General features: G+C 45.5%; 1 protein-coding gene across 1 annotated transcript; it reads right to left on the reverse strand.

Moving 5' to 3' along the window:
• Nucleotides 1-1,308: 1,308 nt before the first annotated feature.
• Nucleotides 1,309-17,590, reverse strand: LOC306749254 (trinucleotide repeat-containing gene 6A protein-like; the record flags this gene model as incomplete). Its single annotated transcript, XM_079232519.1, has 23 exons — nucleotides 1,309-3,611; nucleotides 4,195-4,334; nucleotides 4,719-4,789; nucleotides 4,942-5,166; nucleotides 5,258-5,365; nucleotides 5,732-5,872; nucleotides 5,958-6,128; nucleotides 6,540-6,668; nucleotides 6,808-6,982; nucleotides 7,078-7,173; nucleotides 7,339-7,485; nucleotides 7,661-7,777; nucleotides 8,165-8,320; nucleotides 9,077-9,244; nucleotides 9,518-9,595; nucleotides 9,792-9,958; nucleotides 10,148-10,330; nucleotides 12,891-13,073; nucleotides 13,182-13,313; nucleotides 13,428-13,900; nucleotides 14,013-14,208; nucleotides 14,337-16,346; nucleotides 17,545-17,590. 23 exons carry the CDS (start codon nucleotides 17,588-17,590, stop codon nucleotides 3,263-3,265), a joined length of 5,661 nt encoding a protein of 1,886 aa, XP_079088645.1. The 3' UTR covers nucleotides 1,309-3,262.
• Nucleotides 17,591-25,579: the final 7,989 nt, after the last annotated feature.

The raw sequence follows: 25,579 nt of genomic DNA on the forward strand, positions 1-25,579 counted from the left end.
GTCCCAGAAGAACCAGCCAATCACAAGTCACTACAGGCCGACGAGAAGCCCCGCCTCTTTTCAGTCAAGAACCAGGTGCGGTCAGAACAGTCCAATACTGAGTCCATCACATAAAACAATGAGCAGTGCTTGCTTTACTTTATTTAAAAAAAAAAAAAAAAAAAAAAACTTTATTTAAAACCGTTTTCAGCTACATTCTGGGTCAGGTCAGAGGGGCGTGGCGAGGTCGCCGCTCGGACCAGCCGGCCCAGTTACAGGGAGACGTAAACCCGGAGAGGAAGACGAGGAGGACGACCTCCTCCCTCTTCTCTCGCTCCCTCACTGGGGCCAACAAAGCACCATCTTCTCTAGTCGCAACACACACACACACACACACACACACACACACACACACACACTACCCTGCCACAACACTCCAACGCACCATCTCACCTCCAAGTGCAAAATCCAAGGCTCCTCAGTTCAAATTGTCAAATTAAGTCGACTCCAAAAAAAATTAAATGACAACCGCGGTTCAGATGTTCACTCGATAACATTTGTTAAACAAGAAAAAGAAAAAAAAACACAAACACGAGATATAGATATAGTTTAAGCAAAGAGATCTGGAATTAAGTAAACTAATATTTCGTATGATTGAATTATTTGGTACAGAGCAGTTCAATACTGGCACACACCGCTGACTAATACTCGAGGTTCTGTTTCACTAGCAGGCTTCAAGTTGTTCAATATTCACAACTAAACTTAAAAACAACTTCAGCCAACGTACTTCTGAAATTAAAATCTATATTGGAAGGGGAAAAAAAACACACACACACACACACACACACACACACACAGGCTTAACACAGAATAATTACACGATGAAGAAAAGAAATTAAGGTCCATGGCTTCGCTAATGCTGACTTCTCGTTCGGGCACTGAAGCTTTTTGTTTTCCCCCGATAATTGTGCATCATAGTAACTAAACAATCACTGGTAGATGAGTACATCTATTATTCACGTGTGTATTTTTTGTTGACCAACACCACTGATGGATTTACATTCACGCCGCTCACACACACACACACACACACACGACTCCTCCCACAACCTTTCCCTTCAGCTGTAGAGTCACATCTGCCGGTATAGAGCCTCCTCACACACACACACACACACACACACACAGAGAATTCATCAGGTCAGGAACTTGTAATGAGTACGACCCCCCCCCCCCCCCCCCTCCCTCATCCCTCCCTCCTCCCTCCCCCACTCAAAAGAAAACAGAACAACAATACAATCATATTCTATTTGTAAACAGGTAGAAGCCACTTGACTTGTTGTTGCATCTTCGGACACAATTAGGATCAAGGCAATGAAATGTGGACGACTTTTGCACTGTTAAAATATTATCTTCAACCAAAACAAACAGGTTTTTTAAAGTTTTTCTTCTTTCCTTTTTTTTTTCAAAACACCATTTGTGGCAATGAGAGCGATTAAAAATCAAAAAAGGAAAAAAAAAAGCAAGTAATATATTTCGCACTTTGTTGTACTTAATGAAACATTTCAAACATTGTGTGACACGGGGAAAATAATAATAATAATGAAAAACGCCTCTCAGTAGGCCATGTGAGAGGCTACAGTATGCATAGATACAGATTCGCCTTTCTCTTGGTTTAGAAGTCGGACAAGACAGAACATTTTTCCACTGACAGTCACACTCGCACGATAAACACTCGCCACTTTTGATTCTTACATCAGTGGAGTGGAGGAAGAGGAGGAGAGAGGGAGCGTTGGTTTCTGCCGCCCGTCCTCCACCCCCGTCCCTCAAAGACAGCATATTGAAAGCAGTGTGTTGAGCTTCTCCAGCTTAAAGCAGTTATTTGGCAGAGAAAATAAAACTTACAGACCTATACATAGTTTTCAGTGCTAGAAGTTGGATTTTCCTTTCCTACAAGGAGTAGTAGTTTTTTTTTTATTCACCTACAAGGGGGGGGAAACTGGCTTGATTTCCTGAGAACCATTGCTGGTTATTTAGCAGACAAAGAGGAATAGTTCAAATAACCAACGCCATGGCCAAAAACACTGATCCGAATTCCCAGAGTTACAAAGCATCGTCTTCATCCTCAATAAGAGATTTCATTTTTTGTAGTTTTTCTTTTATACTTTTTTTTTTTAAACATTTTTTTTCTTCTCGTTTTTATATTTTTTTTTATTGAGTATTTTATATTTTATTCCATCTTCTCTTTAAAATGAAGAATGAACACACGTTCCGCCTCCTAAGTCTTGTAAACAAGAGGTTGCAGTGTGGCACCTCCAAAACATTGAAAGCCTATTCTGAAAGTGCTGTTTCCCCCCTGCCCACTAGGGGGCTAGTGGGAGGGCTTGCTAGATAGGCCCCGCCCCCTACCCTGGGGTGGGCGGGGCTTGCTAGTCCCAGCTGCGGCTACAGTCCTTTGCACTGCAGAGCTCAACGTTCTTTAGTTTTAAAACAAAATTGGTGCAATACTTTTTAATGTCACTTTTTTCTATCACCAGATAATCCTCCTAAGTCAGCTTTTATTCTTCTTTAACTATCTGTTGATCTTGAACTCCACGACAACGCAGTAAGGTAGGCGTGCCAAGGCAGAGAGGAGCGCACACATACTCTTTCACGCACGCAGTCGCACACACAAAGTACTTCCACGCACATACGTGCGCGTGCACGCGCATACACACATACGGTAAGGACCTCAATGAGTAAACAGCTACACTGGAAAAACTGGCTGCTCCCTCTATATTGCAGATTATATATACTGAGAAAAAACCACATTCAGTGCAAAGTTAAAAAAGCTCATACTCCAACATTGTCAGCAAACAAATGCAAAAAAAAAACAAAGAAAACGTTAAAAATGAAAAGAATTGGAATTCAAATAAACATGACGAATGAAACAAAAAAAAAAATATATATATAATAATGAGCTCGATTGAAGCTTTTTTCGGTCTGAAAGAGCACTACCTGGAAGCAAATATCCATCCGTTCACATTATAGAATTGGCCTGCATGATTCAAGTATTCCGACTGATATGTTTTTGGGCTAAAACAAAGTGGACATATGTGCAGAGAGAGAAACGTAACTTGTTTTCCACGGGGGTGACCCCGTTTGTTGTACATCTTGTAAGTGAGAAAGAGTCCGACTAGTGCCATTGCGTTTTTTTTTTAACTACTTTTTTTTTTCATTTTCTTTCTGCTGATTATTGATAATTCTCTACTGACCCTTCCTCAAGCCTGTTTGATTGGCAGGCGGTTCACATGGAGTCCCCACCGCCTGTCAGGTGATCCACCGGGAGGAAGGAGCTGATTGGAGAAGGGCTGCTGAGCCTCCCCGCCTCGGTGCCACCGGGGTTCCCCCATAGGCTACTGGAATAGTTGGGCCCGCCCCAGAGGGAGGAGCTGTGGAGATCGCTGCTGTTCCACTGGTTCGGTTCGGGAGCGCGGCTGGGAAAGCTGTGAGACTGATCCATTCTGCTCTGAGGGGAGCCGACGGCCTGCCAGCCGGAGGAGGGCGTGGCCAGTGACTGCCCTTGTGCAAAGAAACGGTTGATTTCCTCCTCGCTGGCAAACTCGGCCAGAATAGTAGTGTTCCCCAAAACACACCTGCAGAGTGACCACAGGTGAGATACAAGAGATACAGCGAGTGCTGCTGCAAAACATCTGGATTCTGTAGTAATCTGTGCACGTGCAGCAGGTCAATAATTAAGCTAAAATAGGATAAGAATCCTTTATTACTCCCGCAGTGGGGAAATTGCAGGATTACAGCAGCAGTGCACACCAGAGACACACAGTAAAAGTAATATAAACAGTAAAAAAAACAATTGCACCAGTTAAAAGTGATTTAAGTGACCAAAGTGATTTAAGCGTTATTGTGGTCTACTGGGATTACATTCCTCCCTTAACCTCGACCGTTTTCTGGGAGCATTCCTCATCTAAATAAACTTTTAAAGTGGTGCAATATGCTGCAACATGTCAGGACTAGTGAAGTTTTCTTGAATTTTTAAAAACGTTCAAAAGTTCAGTGGAATCAGACATATCTAGACTGAGAAAGCTTCAGTCACACTTCGGATGGATTCATTTAGTCATTGTATTAGTCAACTACGGTTACTTTAGTGCGTCTAAATGCATCAGAACGATTACACGGGCTGACTTGAACTTCCATTATTTTCGTGTGTGATGTACTTACATGTGCAGGCTCTTCTGGGCCTTTGCGGCCTCATCCTTGGAGCTGTAGCATACCACGGCGTTACCGTGCGGCAGGTTGAGGTGGAATGTGATCAGAGGGCCGTGCTGCATGCACAAGGTCCTCAGGGTAGAGCCGTCGATCTGTGAGGAAAAACAACAAACAAACAAACAACGTCGTTAAAAACAAACAAACGGATGAAGCATCAAACTCTCCCATTTTAAATCACGAGTCCAAAACATGAACAGAACCGCGTCAGAAAGTACTGGTGCTTTGATAGGTCGAAGGTACGAGCCTGTGTACTTTTCATTTTTAATCTAACATCTAATCTAACATGACGAAACAATCAATTCAGGTGCTAATAATATAAACTTATATGATCGTTACATCATCCATCAGAGTCCAAAGTGTTTCTATGTTGCGTAACATTAAAGATATGGTTCGAAGAAAACATTGTCCACTCTTATTTTATAATTTCAAACACCTCCAGAACGTAAACACACATTAATCGTTACATCCATTAGTACCTGAGGTGTGAGATTTTTCAGAACGAGCCATTGGGTTCTCCCTGAGCTGCTGCTGTCGCTCCAACTGGAACCTGCCGATACAAGTGGAAGAGTAGAGGTTAGATGTGTCCTCTAGACGTACAACATGGGAGACACAACTTCCCCATGCTCAGACTACTTCATGGTAAGTGAATTGACCAAAATGCATTAACAGAACAATGGTAAAAACTGGTGGTGCTCTCACCAGGTGTGTATCTGGACTCAGCGGAGCCCCAACCTCCCAGCCTCAGGGCAGAGCCGTCCCAGCCGGAGGAGGCAGAGCTGGGCTTCTGGCTGGTGAGGCCGGGTGGTGGTCTGGAGGGGGCCGCCACCGCCTTGGGAGGCAGGGGGACCTTCCACAGCTCGTGGGCCAGGGAGGAGTTGGACACGGAACCGCTGCCGGGAGACCACTTTGACTCACTGGGTCTGGCTGCAAGAGAGAGAGAGAGACTTTGAAGTCACACTTTGGTCATTTTATTCAACAGTAAAACTACGAGTCTAAAACCAACAGGGGCGCATACCTGAAGTGCTTTGTGCTGTACTGGTGAGGGAACCGCTGTGGCTGGAGGCACGAATGGATGACCAGGCACTGTTCGAAGGCATCGTGGTGTTCAGTGATGAGGATGGCCCTGAGGAACGGAGAGAGGCGGGTTAGTGACCGTGGAGGCATTTGATCAAATGAATGTTGACTTCCCAAAGCTACAATCTGAGCAGCAAAACAGATGAAAAGTGATTACAACCAGAAGTGTGGCTTATTTTAGTTATACAATGTTATAGACAAAAATCATGTCTATTAAGCGTCTAATAGCGCTCACAAAAAGACTTAGAGTGGTGCTTCTTTCTCTAAGGAACCATCTTCTCTCTGGACTACAATTGATCAAATCTGTACACAAAGTTTATTGCTAATGGAAAAATAAATAAAAAGATCGGATGAGAGACATAAAAGCTGTAAAATGGACCTTTTTCAACAAGCAACCGTAGTTTGTGTGACCCACCGTTGTTCCTGTCCCTGAGGTGGTCTGTGTCACGGACGGTGTTGATGGAGAGGGAGTTGATGACACTGCCGGGGGTCACGTAAGGGTCGGTCTCCGGGTCAATGTTGGGGTAACCTTTCCACGGCTCCCCGGGCCGGAACTCTGCAGACGCACAAGACGGCGATTAGCAGTTTTCAGCGCAAACACTTTGAGTCGTTTTTGTTCGTGCTTGCGGAAGCGCGCGTACCTGGGGGCCAGGCGACAGTGTTTCCATGGGGCGGAGGGGAGTTGGCACGGGGCGGCCAGCCATCGCCCACCGAGCCCATTGATTGGCCGGGAGGACTCAGGGGAGATGGGCCGGGAGACAGGAAGTCGTAGAAGGGAGAGTCCTCCAGACGCAGCCCAGACGACATAGCACCTGAGGGACGGACGCGGAGAAACACGAGGAATCAAATCGACTGAAACTCATCGGTTGGATTTTTTTTTCCCCACAGAAACCGTCTTGTCCAGCATTTAGAGCGTGGCTCAAAACTGAACATTTGTTATATCGTACGGTCTTAAATGCCGTTAATCCAAACATAACCTTTTAAAGCCACATTTCAAGTCTACAGGAGGAGAGTTTCCAGGAAGATGAAACGTTTCAGTGTTTGCCCAACAGCACTTAGACCACCATAGACAAAGTTTCCCTCCCAAGCCCGTCTGCACCCTAGAAGAAGATGATCTCCTAAAAAGACAACCGCTGCATGAACCACTCTGATGGCCCTTTTAATAGCAACAGGTCGCTCTAATGCTACAGCATGTGCCGTCACAATCACAGGTTTTTCCGTACCAGGTTTGCTGTTCTGCTCCAGAGGGTCAGTAGCCCAAAGTTTCTTCAGTCTGGACTGGGGCTCTTTGTAGCTCCCAGATCCGCCACCACCACCCAAGTCCATCGGTACATTCATGTTAGAGTTCAAGCCTGAGGGAAGGAGGAAGAGAAATTAAAATCATTAAATAGATATATATGAAGTACTTCAACAGAAATTTAGTTGACACCTCTTTAAAATGAGGGGAAAAGATACAGATTTAAAATATTACTCTACAAAAAGCTCACGTACTTAAAGGGAAATTGCTGAAGGATCCGAGAGCAGCAGCGTCCTTCTGCATCTCGGGGGTGTTGTGGGACATGTAGTTATCCAGGTACGGTTTGTGAGGCGGGGCCTGCTTCAGCATGGAGGGGTCCAGGTGCCGCGGCGGCTGCATCATCGATGGAGACGAACCAATAGGACGCGGCTACGGGCGGGAGGTTAGGGACACCAATTAAATGAGGAAACGCAATGTATTTGGGTGCAATGAAGCAGCATTCAGAGGGATTTCTAGACACACACCTGTTCAGTCGGTCGTCCCACAGGCATGGCTCTCTGGCTCTGAGCTTTCTGCTGTTGCTGCTGCTGTTGCTGCTGCTGTTGCTGGAAGAGAAGACGCTGCAGACAGACGAGAACAGAATAAAGTGAATAAAAGCAGTTTGCTGATTATTTGGCATCTCTGATAATAAGTTTGATGGAGTTGCAATATGAAAGCCTGCAAAGGAACAATGTACAAGGCTCACATACAACATGTATGTGCACTGAATGTTTCCATCACTCTACCTGTAACTGGCTGATCTGGTTGAGCTGTGACAGCTGGCTGAACTGGTTGAGCTGGGAGAGTTGGTTGAGCACAGCAACCTGCTGAGGTCCAAACAGAGGGTTCAGACCACCGTTACCTCCTGGGTACTTCAACAAGGATGGAGGCACCTGAACACAAGCACAATTTGTATATTATAATATATATTTATATAATGTCCCTCACATTGCCTTGTGAATTAGATGAGACTCCTACAGGCTTGAAAACACTACATAAGCGCAGTCGTTGCAAAGGCATCTGATTGAAATGCAAACAAATGAACATAGTTTTATGTGGGTTTTCTACCTGAGAGGGCAGGATGGGTGGAGGCACTTGGTTACGGAGGTTGGGTTGGGGGGGGACCTGGGACTGGGGGCCTCGGCCCTGTGCTACGCTGCTGCCACCCATCATAGGGTTTACATTCTAAGCAGGGAAGACACAAAAAACACAAATAATCAAACAACTTGCAACACGCTTCGTCATTCATAACGACATGCAAAAGGTCAAACTATCAATCAAATTGTTTTTTGTGGCCAACTAATAGTTCTCACCTGTCCACAATTTAAAAAAAAATAAAATTACGCAACGCTTGTTATGAATTGTGCACTTCGCATCTCTCTTGCTTTCTCTTAATGCTTCACTGCATTGTTGAAGCATTAACGCATCTCTCTCGTAAGATTATTTTAGTTTATATTGTTTTTCTTGGGTTGCGAACTCCATTTTCTAATGATGCACATTTGTTAGTGTCATGGCGTCTGAGGCGCTAGACCTTTAGACAACACCCTCGTCCTTCCTTCCTTCCACACTCACCTGCCGAGCGCCCCCAGGACTAGAGTGAGCAGGAGACGGCCCCGAGTCAAGACAGGGCATAGGCTGAGCAGAATTGGAAGGGGAAAAGCTCATGCTTTGATTGGAGGAGAGCTCGTCCGGAGCCGGGTTATTGTAAGCAGAGGGGGAAACGGACAGCTGCAGAAGCAAGGCCAGGTGCACAGCAGATGGACAGCAAGCACAGAGGGACAGGAAGCACATCAGCAGCCAGCGAAGTGCAGAGAGAAGGAGAGAAGAAGGAAAAGAGTTAATTTTGCACAAGGGGAGAGGGCGAAGGAAAGAGCGGTGTGAGGACAGAGGAAACATCGGGTTAAGGAGTAAAAGGAATAGGACGAGTAGGAGAGAAGTAAGCGATGGGAAGGAAAGGAGTTGAAAGAGAGGCCGTGGGAACAGAGGATCGGAGTCAGAATGATGAAACAAAGAGTCAAGCAGCCTTAAGTGAAGGAAAGCCAGACAAACCCACAGCAGCTCGATACAGAACTACGCAAGGGAATGAATCATTATGGCATAATTATAACGAATTATTTTTATTACCATTAAGCATTCAAATGTGCACATTTAATTTGGTTGCTTCGCTCCTCTGTAAAAGGGTTGACCTAATGATTCATAATGACATAAAAGTATCAAATGAAACAGGCTTTTCAATAGTCCAGACACCAGATGCAGTGTGTTAGAACAACCACTGTGGGGCGCAATAGGGCTGAGAGAGCACGACAGACGTATGAGGCAGATGACTCGCTCACACCTAGCTCATGATCACCACAACGGCAGAGAGCTCGATATGTTATGTCGTTTTACGGCACAGCTTGTAGATTACCGGCCCATTGAGTGCCGGTGCAGCACAACAACAACACACCTGCTGCATTCGTGTAGCAGGGGGACGTGTCTGCATACCTTTTCATAGTAAGGGCTGCGATCCATGGGAGACTCCTTGTGGAGCTGGTGTCGAGGCCCAGGGTTCTTCCCCATCACTCCATTGTAGTCTCCCATACCGCCCATGTCCATACGCTTGTCCTGCACCATCCCTGCTCCCGTCTTCATGGAGTCGTCAGGAGAGTCTCTCTGCAAGGGGAACGTCAAGAAACAGATTATAGAGACAGAAAAGCATAAATATCGCAATAATTCATCAAAGAGTATTAATGCATTTGAAAAGAACTTGACAGTAGAGAAAATGCGGATGAATCGCATCGCTGCACGTGAACAAAGGTGTTTACAACCGCAGCTTTAAAATGAACAGGTGTTTCCTGGTGGCAACAATATGGCTGCCACACAACCGTTAAAAGACCCTAAAATTAAAAAGAGAACAAAAGCAAAACTATGAGAAACGGTACTTACAGAGAAGTTCATGCTGTTGAACTGGTTGACGAAGGGTTTCATCCAGGGTTCATCCTGCTTGTTGACTGGTTTGTTCATCTAAAAACAGAGCAGACCAAAAATAATTATTAACTAGAGACACTAAGCATTAGCAGGGTCACCTTTTTAACCAATTGCCTTTTAAGGGTTCATGTAGGAGGGAGAACAAAAAAGCTAAAACAACTCAAAACGTAAACATGACGTGCTTTACTTCAATGTTTGGTGAAAGTGGGGATCAGAGACAAGGTGAACAAACCTTGTTTGAGCATTTATGCTTGTAGTTCCAGGAGTTTGGGTCATGAGACCGGTTGTCTTGTTGGTTGTTGCTCCACATGCCAATCTCCACCTCCTCTTCCTGGTCCCAGCTGTTGCCCATGGCTGCCTCCTCTCCACCCCATGTCTCCATGGGCTTGGGCCCTGGAGCTACAAAGAAGGTAAGGACAGAAGAAGACACTGAATATATGCTTCCGATGCACATTTAATGCACTTACTACAGGAGAACTCTCTCTCTCTTCCCCGTTTGCACAAATGTCAGAGTTCAAGTTCTTTAGTTTTAACATTATCATACTCTTCAGATGCAGGTTTTTGCTAAATATTCATGTGTGCACCTACCAGGCTTATGCTGGCCGCCCCATCCAGGTCCAGGCTCTCGGCTTTCCCTGTTGGGATCTTCCCAGCTGGAGCTGGTGTCCATGGGCTTCCCCCAGGCAGACGTCCCATTGTCCACTTTAACAGGCGGCGCAGGAGCAGGCTCCCACGTTGAGGACTCCTTCTGGGGGAACTGCTCACCCCAAGCTGCAGGAGAAGAGCGAGGGAGCCATTAGAATGAGGATATACTTTCTGAACCAATAGGGTTTTGCATTCATTTAATTTATCAGCATCATATTTGGACTTGAACAAACAGAAAGCCCAAATACACACAAAAGGAGCCTGAAATATGTTGATCTTTATATTTGACCCTAGAGGCATTCCAGCGAGGTACATCAAGTCTCCCTGAAGTGTTTAACGCACAACATTCAGCCTGCAGAAACAACAATGTGATGATTCTTGTTGACCTGAACAGCCTGCGTCCATCTATATTTTGTGTAGTGTGACTGTACAACCCCTATGGCCAACTACATATTACAGTTACACATTACTGCATGTGTCAAGAGTCATTTATCACAATGTTTTGTTTGTTTTCCTCCCTGATCACAGCTTTCCGGTTAAGAGGAGCCATATCAGGCTTGTTTGGACACTCAAGTTGAAGGCAACACAACCCAAGTGTGTAGATACTACACTACTCTTTCCTGGGACACTGCCTACATTTCATATTTACGTTGATGCTGCAGGTTCACATTGTTTTTCCTCTGTTGGACTCGGAGAACAGAGCTCGGGGAGAGAGAGAGCCCTGCTCTTGTCCCCGGGGAACCCCGCATCGACTCGCTTATGTAAGTGTTGTTTACTTTAACTCCTGTGGGTGTGTAGAGGTGTGCCAATCTGCACTTTCAAATGCGAGACAACGTGTGTCCAAGTGCATGCGCAAGTATGAGTTCAAAAGGCTCCCATTACAGCTGACTACCCAGACCTGCTGCTTTCTCCCTACACAGGAGGCGCTTGGGGAGATGCCAGGGATTTCTCCCCGTAAAAATAGGACAGATCATCGGGTGGCCTCAGGCTCCAGTGTCGCTTATGTGACTGGGCACGCTCGCACACAAGCGCAAAACAAAGAGCGACGCACACGGCCAAACGGACATGCAGAAGTAGCTGCACGTACATGCATGTTATAAGGCAGATGCGTTTGTTTGCTGTACACTCGCACACAAACGGGGGTGTGTGTGTACAATTGCACACACACAAAATAACACTGTAACCCTAGCCTGCCTCTGTTGCTGTTTATGTAGGTGCGTCAGTTGATTCAATAAAAGGGGGATGGGAAACGCAGTGTGTGTCGACATGTTTGTGTGTTTGACAAGTTGTAGATTCTAAGAACGAAAGATATTTCATAAACAAAATCAAGATGAAAGGTATTTTCAGTTTAGCTTTTAACATTCTTTAGTTACATATCTACTGGATTGACCCATTTTTAAATATGTTATTTTTTTTCAGTCTTTTTTTGCACTTCGGTGTTCACAAAAAAAATAACAAATCATCTAAAATTAATCAAAATGTCATTACTGTATCTGGCCAGTCTGCCCCACCCTTCCCAGACATCCACTTTACTGCTCCAGTTCGCTCGCTAGGCAGCAGCCCTGAATAACAGCAACCACCCCTCCTCCCACTCTCCCCTCCGCAGCCCACTTCTACAGAAGCGCTGCTGCCTCACTCGTTCAGGTTTTCCCATCTCGCATTGGAACCGTTCCTATTACCAAGTCACCAGACATCCTCCTCTGCCCTCGCTCTCTCTCTCTCTCAAACCCGACAAAAGCCAGTGTTTCTACAGCGAGCAGAATTGGCAGGTGAGAGAGAAGGGGAGGAGGGGGGAAAGAAGGGGGGCGAATAAGAGAAGAAGAAAAAAACAAAAAACACGATGCTCTTAGCATTCCAAAGGGATGACTCAACCGGCTTTACAAAAAGCCTTCAACACAGACAACACCGTAGGGAGATGGGGGAGAATGGCTGCGCATGTTTGTTTTCTCTATATGTTTCTGTGCAAATTGGGTATCCTTTTGAATACATTTGTGAATGTGAATATGCAAACTTTTTGTGTTTGTACTGTGTAAATCCTTTTAAGACCTTATTTCAGCTATCTCTCAAAGCGTGCGGGTGGGACTTCAAGCTTTTTATCCATTCAAGGCTTCCAGACTGCACCAGGAGACTCGCATTTGCACATTGTACCACTTTGAAATACTGGCTCACGTCCTAGCATTTTTTTTTTTTAAACCTCAATATCAAACTATACAAAAAGATGTATTTAAGCTGCATGCTAATCCACACAGAGACTGTACATGTTGTCAGAACTGTTAATTTGAAAATCCGCAGAACTCATAAATCGATAGGCAGACTTTCATTCAAGAGTGTAACGATTAAAGTTCCTCCGCAGGCTAAAAACTACTGCACATGTAAAGAATGACAAGATGTGAGGTAAACTGGCTGACACATCCATCTAAGCCTACACTATCAAAGAAGCAGGTGTGACTCAGCAACAAGAATATCGTCACCTTTTTTGTTACATGTATGCAAGTGTTAGATGTGCAACTCATTTTCGTACTGAAATATTGTCTGATCATTGAAACGTGTTTACGTTTTAGTTCATACATCACTATAGATCTCTAATGTATGGCAATTAATTTGGCTTAATTTGGCCTCCGTCTGCTCCGTCTCAAACATACAGGTGTGTACGTGCCAGAATGATGTGTGTATATATTTAACATACTTGAATTGCAGCTTTTGTCTTGGGCATGCGGCTGCATGGGTTGAGGATGAGGTTGAGGAGGAGGAGGAGGCATCGAGTTGCGTGCCGGGTGGGACTGGTGCTGAGTGGGTGGGCCCACAGGCTCCTGGTCCGGCTGGCCAGACCGGTTCCGCATGTTGACAGGCGCTCCACCGCTGCGTTTACCTGGGAAGAAAGTTTAATTACACGTTGAGAAGCCAGGACTTCCATTTGATTTTGTTCAGGTTTTGCAAAGCTCTTTTTGAAGAAATGCACTGTGGGCTGAGTGTTTACCAGTTTCTCCCCACGCTGCAGTCCCATCGTCGATCTCCATCCGTCGACGAATGGACTCTGGAGAAGGCTCCTCCCACCCAGTGGTCACTTCCTCCTTCATGCATCCTGTGGGTATGGGGCCACCTTGCCAGCCTGGTGGAAGAATAAAAGTATAAATCGTATTGTCAAAACTCTTCTCAGTTTGCAGCTATGCAACTAATAAAGATTTGCTCAGAAACAAAAAGTATGAATAATCCTAATAAGCACCTGAGGGCTTGCTAGGGGCTTGATTGCCTCGAGACGCGTTGGATTCAGGACCTTTCCCCCACTCGTTGGAGGGCTTGGGATTCTGTTCACCCCAGTTCTGGGCTCCGTGGTTGTTCTTCATCGGCTCTCCCCAGCTCTGGTTGTTACTCTGAGGATTGGGTTTGTGGACCGAGTCGCCCCAGTTGGAGCCTGGGTTCGGGTTCGGCGTGCTCTGGTCTGGGGCATTTGATCCTCCGCTCCCTACCCAGGTGTTGCTGCTGGTGTTGTTGGTGCGGCTTGAGTCGTTCCAACATCCAGAGCCTGACCGGTCGCTGTTGCAGCTCACTGAGCTGGCACCTTTTTGAGGCTCGCCCCAGTGGTTTTTGCCACCTGCTCGGCCGCCATCTCCACCGTTACCCCAGCGGTCACTGCCATTTCCACCGTTGGAACCCCAGCCCTGCTGCGGTTTGGGCGCATTAGTCCACGTATTGGACCTAAACAAAAACAATGACAGTGATCAGTGAGCCATAACTACATTTATCACACACACACAATAGTTCTGCGATGGCATTACCAGTAGTTCTATAGTTCCACAAAATCCATTACCTGTCATCTTTGTTTGCGTTATTGCTCCAGGTGTTACTGTTGTTGCTGCTGCTGCCCCCCCTATAGCTGGAGCCATCGTTCCAGCTACTCTGTCCACCTCCTCCACCCGCTGGGGCTTTACCGTCCCACCCAGAGTTTGGCCGCTCTCCCCAGCCAGAACCTCCCGGGCCCGAGTTGCCCGGCCCACCACTCCAACCTGCGAATACATAAAAAGATCGATCAATCTTTGACAAAGTTTTTGTTGGAAATTTGTGCTCTGAATATATTTTAGTGGACAGAAATATAAAGATTTAAACAAAGGTTTCATAAACATTATAGTCCTACCTCCGGAGGTTTGGGAGGGAGCTGCCGGTGTTGCCGTGCCCCATCCGGGGCCTGCGCTGCTATGCTTTCTTTCGTCTCCTCTGTGTCCTTGGAGTCTGTTAGCAGAGGAATTGACATCCCAGGTGGTGTTCTGCCGTATGGGCGTCTGACCCCATCCAGTGTTGGACAGAACCCTCGGGTCCACGTCGGGCTGGGGGACAGCTGGCGCTGCCGTTGGAGGACTGATAACCTTTCTGCGATTTCCTCCTTTTGGCTGGCTGCCGTCTCTGTCCGAGCTGGATCGGCCTCCGGAGCTCTCTGCGCTTCCCTCGCTTCCTCCAGTGCGACCCCAGCCTCCAGTGACACTCCCCGGGGCATGGCTTCCACTTCCACCTCCCATGCCCATGGCGTCATCCTCCAGGCTCTTCCAGCCATTGTTGGCAGAGCTTCCTTTATGACTTCCAGGATCCGAATGGTTGTTACCAGGAGGTACTGATCCCCATTCTCCATTTGACATCTTGTTGTTAGATGCGGTAGAGGACGATGATGACGAGGAAGAGGACGATGCGCTGCTCCCCCAAGGGCGAGGAACCCCGGCTGGAGAGCTCATCGTAGTTTGGTTCCCATGTCCTGGTGTTTGGCCTGCAGAACCTGGGATTTGATTTGAGCCGACACCCCAGGAGTTGCTCTGAGGCTGGTTTGGACTATTGGCGGGCCCCTGGTCCCAGCGTGGGGCCAGCATGCTGTTGTGGTTATTATTACTCTTGTAAGCAGCAGTAGAGGATATTTGGGGGTTCCCAGCGTGCATTGAGGCTGGGTTTTGGGGGTTCACAGTGTCTGCATTTGGGGTGCCCTTGTCTCCAGGGTAGGGGGTTGAGCCCCAAGGTGTACCGAAGGCCCCAGGACCGCCCAGTTCTCCTTGTAGGGTCTGGGGGGCTGATGAGGCGTTTCCATTGGCCAGCGGAACCCCATTCCCTCCTCCAACAGAGCCCCAGGAGCAATCCCCGCTGAGTTGGGGTGAGGCGGTAGAGTTTGGTGGACTAGAGGTCATTGTGGCGTTAGTAGTAGTAGTCGTAGTAGTATTCATCATAATAGTGTTATTTGGTCCATTGGATTCAGTGTTAAGGTTGGGAGACTGTAGGCCACCATTTCCACTGTTGCTGCTTCCTAACACCTTGCTGCTTGCTGTACCATTATTCACCTCAGCATCTTCCATCATACTGCTGCTGTTTGGAGCTGCCATGCCACCCCAGCCCAGCCCGGAGGCCTGTTGGGGAGCTAGACCCAGTTTGGAACTCATCCCCTGAGCCTGTGGAGGCCGTTGGCCCTGGGACACTGGGCTTGGATTCTGCGGCCAGGCACCATGGTTGGCATTTGGGTTTAAAGTGTTTGGATTTAACCCTCCATTGATGCAGGGGGTGCTTCCGCCTGTGGTGATCATGTTGCTGCCCCACATGCCACTATTATTGATGGGCTTGTTGTTGTGGTTATTGCTGCCAATACTGCTGGATCCAGCCACAGAGTAGTGGGAGGACCCGTTGCTGTTATTTCCATTATTTGCACCGCTGATGGTTCCCATCCCTCCACCGATTACCTGACGACTGTTCCCGTTGCTGTCTCCGTTTACTGAAACGCCGACCATCATGGCGGAAGTCACGATAGAAGAGGGAGAAGAAGCCGTAGAAGACACAGAGGAAGAAGCATTTGCTGACATCATCATCACTGTAGTCACAGCGGCGAGGTTTTTCTCTGAGCCGATCGAGGAGCTAGAGTCTGCGTCCATGCATTCTGATGCCAACTCGGGGTCTGATCCTGACCCGCAGCCAGAAGAGGAAGACGAGGAGGAGCAAGAGAATGAAGAAGAGGAGGGAGGCCAAACGGAAGAGATGGTTGAAGACGGGTTGTTGGGTTTGTCGGCACTTCCGTCCACTAGGACTTTGCTCCAGTTGCTGTTGCCGTCACTGCTGCAGGGAGAGCCAGAGGACCAGGGGGAAGTCTCATACTGCGAGTCCAAGCCAGGATGCTCCAGACCTGGAGAGAGACAGGACGGACATGGCAGGGGTTAGCGTTGGAAAGAAGATTTTTTTTTTAAAGAATACATTGTCAAGCATTTATCGAAGGTGCCATTTTATTATTATGAAGAAATTACGACAGTAAAATGTACTTTAGTGAATAAAACAGCAGATGTGGTTTGAATTCCCCTCATTCAGTCGCTTTGAGGTTTTTCTATTCCGTCCAACCTTCAGCTGCCCAACTGTTGTTGATCAGTGCCAGGCCGAAGCCTGGGCACAGCTGCCACCATTTTGTCACCACAGCAGGACCCAAAAGCATGCCAAAGCTATAAACTAGGAGGGCAGGGAGGCAGAGGACGACCATCAGCAGGGGGAAGGGTATAGGGGAGATCGAGCGCGAGGAGACGGAGGGAGGATGTGCGGTCAGACGAAAAGATTCAGATTTGGTTTAAACTTGGATATTTTTCTGAATACAACTGTGAGATAATCTGCATTCAGACCTGGCACGTCTCTAAAATTAGACAGAGAGACCACTTATGTACACACTCATTCAGTTTGAAGGCCTAGTGCTGCAGCAACCTTCTGTCAGTCGCCTTTTTATCAGCATTTGCCAGCAATGTTAGTCACTCAATCAGCATTAATGCAGTGGGAGCTCACGTTCAATGAATTAAAGTAGTGTTGCTACCAACTCAATAAAAGCATTTTAATTAGAAGGCAGTGTAGTAGTGAAGTAAACTTAATGAATAAATAATTAACACGGTTAGCTAATGTGACCAAAAGCTGTGTTTATACAAATAGACAGAATTAGTCTGACAGTTTTTTTTTTTCATTAAGTTGGTGATTTGAGACATAAAAAAAAACTTAAGAAAATATAGCAAGGAATTTCTTTTCGTCCATTTTTATGAACAAACAATAAAATTTTAGCAATCCGCTTATTTCTTTCCCCATTTTTTATTAGGTCTTTTTCTCACTTTCAATGTCTTTCTTCACATAAACTTGTGTATACCTGCTACACCTCCTCACTTTTCCAAACCTAATTTCTCGCTCACATCTCCACCTCTGACATGCTATGAATAAAATGCACCGGTCGAGGTCAGGTGAGGTGAGACTGGGTGTGCCCAATCCGTCGATCACAAAGCAGAGAGCCAAAGTAAGACACTGGGAGGAAGAATGAAGCGCGAGAAGAACGGGGAAGGAGGGAGGCAATGTGTAGTCACCTGTTTGATTAGGGGAGTGGCTGACGGAGTCCCGAATGGGAGCCATGCCTAGAAACAGAGAGAGGAAAGACTGTCAAACAGACTCAGAGGAAGTTAGCGATAGAGCCACAGGACAAACAGTGGGGAGATGTTAGAAAAAGTTGGGACAGATGGGACATTCAAAGCAAACAGAATGGAAAACAAACGGTTTAAAGTCAGAGGGGTTCAAAGTACGAAGAGCTTGCAAGTGATGAGCATTAGTGGACAGACCCTGCTAATTAGTAGATACAGTTGGTTATTTTTTTCTAAGGCAATGCTGCACAAAAGAAGCATTTTAAAGATGCTATTTAGCAGAGCCGACACTGAATTTATAGCTGTTTATGCAAATTGAAAATCTGTTCCAATGTATGATAATATGAGTTTCTTTTCAACTATTAGTGATAGAAGTACAAGTAGAAACTCATCAGAAGCTATGAGCAATAACACACCCACATTGTAACATTTATCGCCACTTAAATGTAATTGTGGTCTTGCTTATCCAAGAATATGTTTAATAGACAGAGTGCTTGTGTCGGTTAGAGTCTCTGTACGTGAGAGGATACCGACTGATCTAATTAAATGAAATCCACCTCCGTTTACCTGTGAGTGCGGCTCCTGGCTGCGGCTCCTGGCTGGGCAGGAGGCCGTCCCCGGGATGAGCGGAGAAACGGTGACCTCTGGTTCCCAGGTCGACAAAGGGGGAGGTAAAAACGTCGAAGCTCGGAGGGCTCAGCCTCAAGGGTCCGAGGTGAAGAGGCAGGGCGTGTCAGAGTGGGCAGCAAGCTGATCAGGCCCTTTTGGCATTGCTGAAGACTGAATGTGTGTGCGTTTGTGTGTGTGTGAGTGTATACGTGGGGAGGGGGAAGGGGGGATGTGGTTTAGATTGAGGACTCTGCCTTGACTTGGTATAGTCTTGCACTGCAGAGAGAAAGAAACAGAAAGAGATGGATGATTAGGTCAACCTCTTGTAGGCATGCATCATCAATAAGTTCAAAAACAAATCACTTAAAAGCCCTCAGTCATAACATCCATCACCAATCTACACCAATTAATTTAATCCACAGAAAATGTGCATAATCAAACCATCACACAGTCATTTACGACGGAGCAACAAGCGGAGGATTTGTACCGCCGGGCTACGGGAAACTGTTCTGCGCTCATTAATCGCCAAAAGTAATTGCGGTTACAGTTGCCAGGGGCAGCCACTTCCACTGTGCCAATACAATGATTTGAGGGAGATATATTAGTGGCATTTTTGAGAAAAGAAATGCAGCCTTATCCTTTCTCCACTGTCCTGTTGATGACTAATTATTCACATCTCTCTGGTACATTGAGTAGAGGTCTGCAAGGCACGAGGAATCGATTCGGACCGGTGGCCATTGTGTATTTTATACAGAGCGGGCTCGGGTCGGACTGACTCATTTAACTCCCCCTCCTTTCTTCCATTGTGGCCACATATACGCTGCAGTGCCGCAGAGCACACAAAAGGCCACTGTATGAAATGGTTACATTGATTATAGTATACATATACACATTTTATTTACGTGCAACATTACATGCGTCTTAGTAGCGCGTTTTGTGTGCAACGGAGAGCGCTTAATGTGATTCGTTTCGATTTGCAGGGCCGGGATCGGGCTGAAAACATGCAGACTTTGTCGGGCCAGGACCGGGGTCTCTGAACTGGAATGTGAGACAAGTATGCAAGTCTGCTAGGGTAGTCAGAAAGGTAATAGGAAGGAGGAGTGACCACCAAGCACACCTTTTCTTGTTGAAGGCTGCATGTGTATGGGCTAGAATAGATTAGGGTTATACAACAAGCTTAAAGCTGGCAGCACTGGCCTGGGACACCATGACAAGCAAAACCTCTCATCCCAACGCAGAGAAAGTAAGGGGACACAGACCATAAGAGATTGGTAAAAACTATAAGGGGAAGAGGACCGAACCACAAAACTGAGGACACAAACACATCCTTCAGTAAAAGTGGACCCGTGCATTTGACAGCAAGAAGTGTGTGTGTGTGTAGTGTGTGTGTGACCTTTTCCTGCTGCAGGTTAGGCAAGAGTGTTAGCTCTCTCCGCCTGCTGCAGCAGTACACAGGTCTATTTATAAACCGTCAGTTCAAATAGCAACCCCTCTGTTCACTCGCCAATATGATAAGAGCGCAAACAAACCCATGTGTGGACAATGAGCAAGTTTGCCGATGCAGTGACGCATGCATGTGGTACAACTGTTTACCGTAGTAAGAACAAAAATAATCCTACGACTGCACTTCATGCGAAGGAAAATGTTTCTTGCAGACACACAAGCCAACAACCGACATTACAAACCCGACATACTGAACAGAGGCCAAACTCCACCTTCATTAACTCACAGCTCACCAGCTGAACCTGGGCACACTGCCCGCATCTAAGCATAAACGTCTGCCAGACGTCATTTCTGGAACCGATCAGAAAACAGACAATGATATCATCATTATTCCAAAATACGATCCAAGAGGAAGTAGCTCATAAGTGTTATACTTGTAAGACCAAGCAAACAGAGCATAAAAGTAGAGCATCGGCCCGTTCCCTCCGGCAGCCACAGGCACTAAAAGGGGGAGGCGCTTTCCTGCAAACCGAGTTGTTTACTTACATGGATCTTGACTCAACCTTCTTCCATGGAAAGACCTTTGTCCACCCCAAAGCATCGGATTCAAAGAGGATTCCAAGGGAAAAAACACCTCCCCTTAAAAGGCAGTCTGCTGGTTCCATCTTCTCAGTGAGCATGTGGTCATTTTATATATGTGATTGAAAACATAATGTACCGTAATGTTAAAATTATGGATTAGTTTAGATAAAACAAACCATATTATATTGTGATGGAAATGTATCACTTTTAATAGATGTCTACATACAGTAAATAATAATTATTATATTAGTTATATATATATATATATAAATATTTATTATATATTCTTTTTTTGTGCAATACTGTTATATCTTCTATATTTTGTGCCTTATTTTTATTTATTTTTTACCTCAAGTTTATTCTAATTCTGTGTGTTAGGAGGCCCCAGCAAAATAAGCATTTCATTGTATAGAATAACTCTGTTATCTGTGCATATGACAGTAAAACATCTTGAATCTAATGTTGTACGTAACTGAAAACTATCCGTTTTTTATTTTTTATTAGAAGGCCTGTTTATTTGTTTAGCTAGCTTGCATTTTGTTGTGCAACCCCATGTTGTAGAATGACAGTAAATAAACCTTTACCCCCGACAACACGCAACGCCATTTTTGTTGTATTGAATGTGAAATGTTTAACTCCTCAACCCCAGTGAGCACAAGCGTGTTCTTTGCCGCCGCTCAGCACAGAGTACAGTTTGTTCCCCTTTCCCTGTTCCCCCATCTGAAGGCAGCTTTCATTAGGGCCCCTGGAGTTGGCAGCAGCTCGACTGCTGCTATCATCTTACAGGCGGAGAGGGATGAGAGGGAGGGAGGGCGGGCGATAGAGGGAATATAAGGACAACACACAAACCCAGAGTGCCGCGGAGGGGGAGAGAGAGAAAGAGAACCGATGAGGGGGAGAAGAAAACCCACAAGATGTGAAGGTAAGGAGGAGAAGCAAGAAGACAGCGAGAGAAGTGGAATGTGGGAAAGGAGGGACAAAGAAGAAAAAGAGGCTGTCACAGAGGTTGATGCGAGAGGAATGCAGCTGCAGCTTCCAACATGTATAAAAGCATAAAGGTCAACTTCCTAAAGTCAGCAGTACATGAAAGCAACATAACATGGACTCGGTTTAACAGCAAGAAGCAGAGAGGCAAAGCGGCCAACGTGCTGAATCCCTAGAAATGTTAAAGGATTAACCAAAAAATGTGTTTTGTTTAACTTCTGTTGCATAATCTAACCTGGAGTGTGGGAGTAGAACAGAGGTGGATCTAAACCAAGGTACATCATGAAAGGCTGATGACACTCACAAAGACAGAACCTGTAATAAATAAACAGGTACATTTGTGTGGACATTTGGAGATAAATAAATAATGTTGATTTGCTCGATAATATTTAGTTTTAGATGATTATTTGATGTTTAGAAAGTGATACCAACTCATTACTGGACTCATCACACAGCCACACAACAAAAAGGACAAACAAAGCATTTTACAAGCTTTGAGCTGTTCGACCAATTACATTTTTTTTTTATATGCAGTGACTGTCAACTGAACATTGTTTTTAGTCCTGCTGTTGCTATGCAACTAAGAAATCTATTTGAAGCGCGATGAAGTGTTGCCAAAAGTTGACATATTCTTTAAAACCATTAGCATGCCAGTAAAAGACACCAGTACCTAAGCAACAAACTGCAACGTGTAGAACGAAAGACGAGTGGGCGCTTTAAGAGGTGCAAAGAGCAGCCGGGTACAGAGGTCATTACTGGGATTGGCTACACAGTTCGTACTGGTATAAAATGTATTTCATATTACTTGAAGTGCAGCAAGTGCATTAGTGTACTCACAGCACTCCTGCACCCTTATAAGAGACTAAGAGTTGAATTTTGAGGGCTTGCATTGCAGCCGTTTGGCTGTATATACTGTAAATATACAGTATTATATATTGTGTTTAAAACTCAAGTCTAAATTCATCCTTGTTGGGGCAACCCATTACAACTCTATTCTCCGGGCTCAACTAAACAGAAAGAGAGATCTGGTTCGGGAAGACCCTGTTGTTATGGCAACATTCCTAAACACTCCCAATTCCTCTGGGCTTGTCCGAGCAAGATGACATCAGCGCCAGAGTCACATGCCAGTGTTTATCTAAAACATGCACAAAAACTCCCATTAATCAACAGCAAGCAGTCTGCAGCTTCGGAGCAGGATCGGACAACACCAGAAAATGTAAACAATTTTAAATGAAGCCAAATGTGCATGACTGCACCTCTTACAAAACAGTATGCAGTACATGAGATTGCATGTGCAGAGCGAGTGTGTGCAGGAGCAGATAAGCGCACTTCGTCACACGGTTCCAGATTGCAGGGGCACCCACAAGGACCGGACTCAAACGACCGGCAGTGTGTGCCAAAAGCTCGAAGCTTTGGGCGTTTGCAAATGACTCATTAGTGGGTTTGTCCATTAGTCAGTGTACCGTCCACCCACACCCAGGTTGGCCCCCAGTCATGCCTTTGTGTACTCTATAGTCAATAGGAGTGTTGATTGTTTCCAATAATATTCAATTCACTATCATAACACAGGCTGGAAAAATCAGATAATTTTGACATTTCTGCTTGAACAATTCTTCAAAATGAAATCACAAATTGCGGAGAATAATTTTCAAGCCACTAAACCCACTCATTTGTCAACAGAAGAAGGCGTATGTCAAATTCTTGATGGATTCAAGACCAAAGATAATCCAACTGGTGCATGCTAAAGAGCTGCGGACAACGTCAGCATTTAGACTCCAGCGATGGGGAGACACTGTTATGTATAGACACCCGAGTCTTTCAGCGGCACAATGATTACTTGTTATTGTGCAGCCATTATCTGGGGATAGGGAGCTTCCATGGCGATAAATGTCTGTGTCAGCTCACAGTTTGGTACAACGAAGACGTAAACTCTGAACTACTCTCTCCGTTTTGTACTGGGACGGACAAATCCAACAATAAAAAACACAGAGGGTGAGACTATAGACACAGCAGGACGACGGCGGAGAAGGAGTGAAAACAAAACCACAAAGACGACAACTGAAACGTAAAGACACGCTCAAGGTCAGAGATAGATGCTATCAGACTTCCTGCCTGCGCTAGCCATGACATTGGGTTCAGCTGTAACAGTAGTAGGCCTCGTACAAACAGGACTCAGTGGAAACTGCAGCGGCGATTCAAATGGAAAACACTACTACGTCACATGGCAGAGCACACCAGCAAGCTCATGGAGTAAAGTGCACTGCACTGCAGGGGACAGACAAACCGACGGAACGAAGATCCATGCAAGGACTAAAAAGAAAAGAGGTTGGAAACTCATGACTTCATAGCTGAAATGGACAAGTAGTTTAGAAAATAATAGGAGTTGATGTCTTGAGCCAAGCAGCTTGTGTATTTTCTCATGTCCTCTGGGTGTTGATCATGCTTTGCAGCCGTTTCTATCATGCGTTGCCAGAATCGTGTCTTAACAGCAGCACTGATGGTTGCGAAACTATTTTTTTTCACTCCCTGGAGTATAATTCTGCAGAAATGCAGTATTAATCCCTTCCTTGCTCACTGTGCAGAATTGCATTTGGCGTTTGGAAAAGGGGGGCTTATTGAGTACGGCGAGAACCGGACCTGAGCGACACATCGCTCATGTTTAGAGGAATAGTTGTGGGTAAGGTGAGCGGAAGTTGGGTGTCCTAGAAGTGGCGGACGTCGATAAATCACAAAGACTCACAGAGGACAACAACACATTCAATGGCAAATCAATACAAAACAGTTAGAGCCAGCGCTGAGCAATGCAATTACATTTTATCAACCTTCACACAACACAACTATCTCACAGACAAGACAGAAGATATTACTCTCACCTTTTGACCAGTCCTGTATCTTCTTATCCTCCGTCCTCGTCACAATCTCCGTCTCTCTCTCTCTTCCATCCACTGTTCTTCCCTCTATGGGTGTGTTCCCTGTGAACAACAGGAGGAAATGCCATTACCGTCGCTGTAATCGCTACTGCCTTGTGTGTTTTATGCGGCACGATAAAGTGCGTCGATAACTTCAAGTTGTCAGCTCGGGCTCGGGGAATTTGTCATGATTGTCTGACGCTTTATAGATCAAACCATTAACTGACTGAAATGAAAAATATTTTACAAACTAATTGCAGCTATGGTACTGTGCTTTGAGCATGTTGTGCTTTTTCATATCTCACGACTATTACACCAGGGCCTGATAACGGGAAACCAGATATCCGTTTTCAATGGTGTACTTAAACCACAACTTTTGACTGATATCCCTCTTCCTATTTGACCTATTCTCCCTCTGCAAGTGTCAAGTTTAGCCGCACTGGTCGCAGTTGGTGTGCCATTTAGCCTCCAGGAGAAAGCTGCAGGCCACCATCTAATCCCATAATGGGATTACAACACAGCACTTTAGCTATAAACAGACAGACGTACAGAGATGCTCACACTCGGACAGAAACCATAGCTGCACCATAAAGTGTAATAATATAACGGTGCATTTAACAGTTGCGTTTGACAATTTGACAAAGCTCATAAATTGTGGAATGGGCAAAACTGCTTTAAGAATTCAATGTTTAATATGTTGATAACGTTTACTGCATTAATTAACCAAGATACTAAAAAAATCTGTTACTAAGACTTCCGTTCTTCAGTATATACACATAAACACACACACACTTAATTAGCATCAGTTTGATATAAACAAACATAACACTGGTACATCTACAGTGAAGTTGATCAAAATGCTTTGTCCCAGTAAAAAACTAAAAAGCTATAAATCTTACAAACAGCGTTAAGCGGCGGTGAGCATCAGAGCTGAGGTTGTAGCCTCTTTATAAAAGATAACTGAAAATCTTTAATACATGATGCAAGTTTAAGAAGTCTATGTGGAACTACGGTTGCAGCTGAAGTCTATCTCACTAATAGGTAAGTCGTCTGTGTTACTGTTTGACGCGATTTTCCTAATTTGTTATAATCAAACTGTAGATCCAGTTGCACCTTCGCTCTTTTTTTGCTGCCACCTTCAGTCTCCCTCCTCCTCCTCTGTGTTCCCACACTTCTCCCCCTTCTCAACCACCAAGTGCTTCAGCAGATGGTTCTGGGTTCAACAACAGCAGAGCATGGTGGGGGCCCTCCTGGAGAGCACACACGGCATCTGTTTATGAATGGACCGACAATTACCCATCCCCCGACAGCTACAGCTGACGGAGGGAGGGGGGACACACACCATGAGTCATCGAAAGCAAAAGAAGAACAAGGCCCTCAGAACAGGGGGAGGGAAAGAAGAAAAGAAGAAGAGGAGACAACTAACTTGCAATTGCATGTTTTATAGTTTGTTTTTT

The sequence above is a fragment of the Taurulus bubalis genome (genome assembly GCF_910589615.1).
Source record: "Taurulus bubalis genome assembly, chromosome: 17".
Taxonomy (NCBI): domain Eukaryota; kingdom Metazoa; phylum Chordata; class Actinopteri; order Perciformes; family Cottidae; genus Taurulus; species Taurulus bubalis.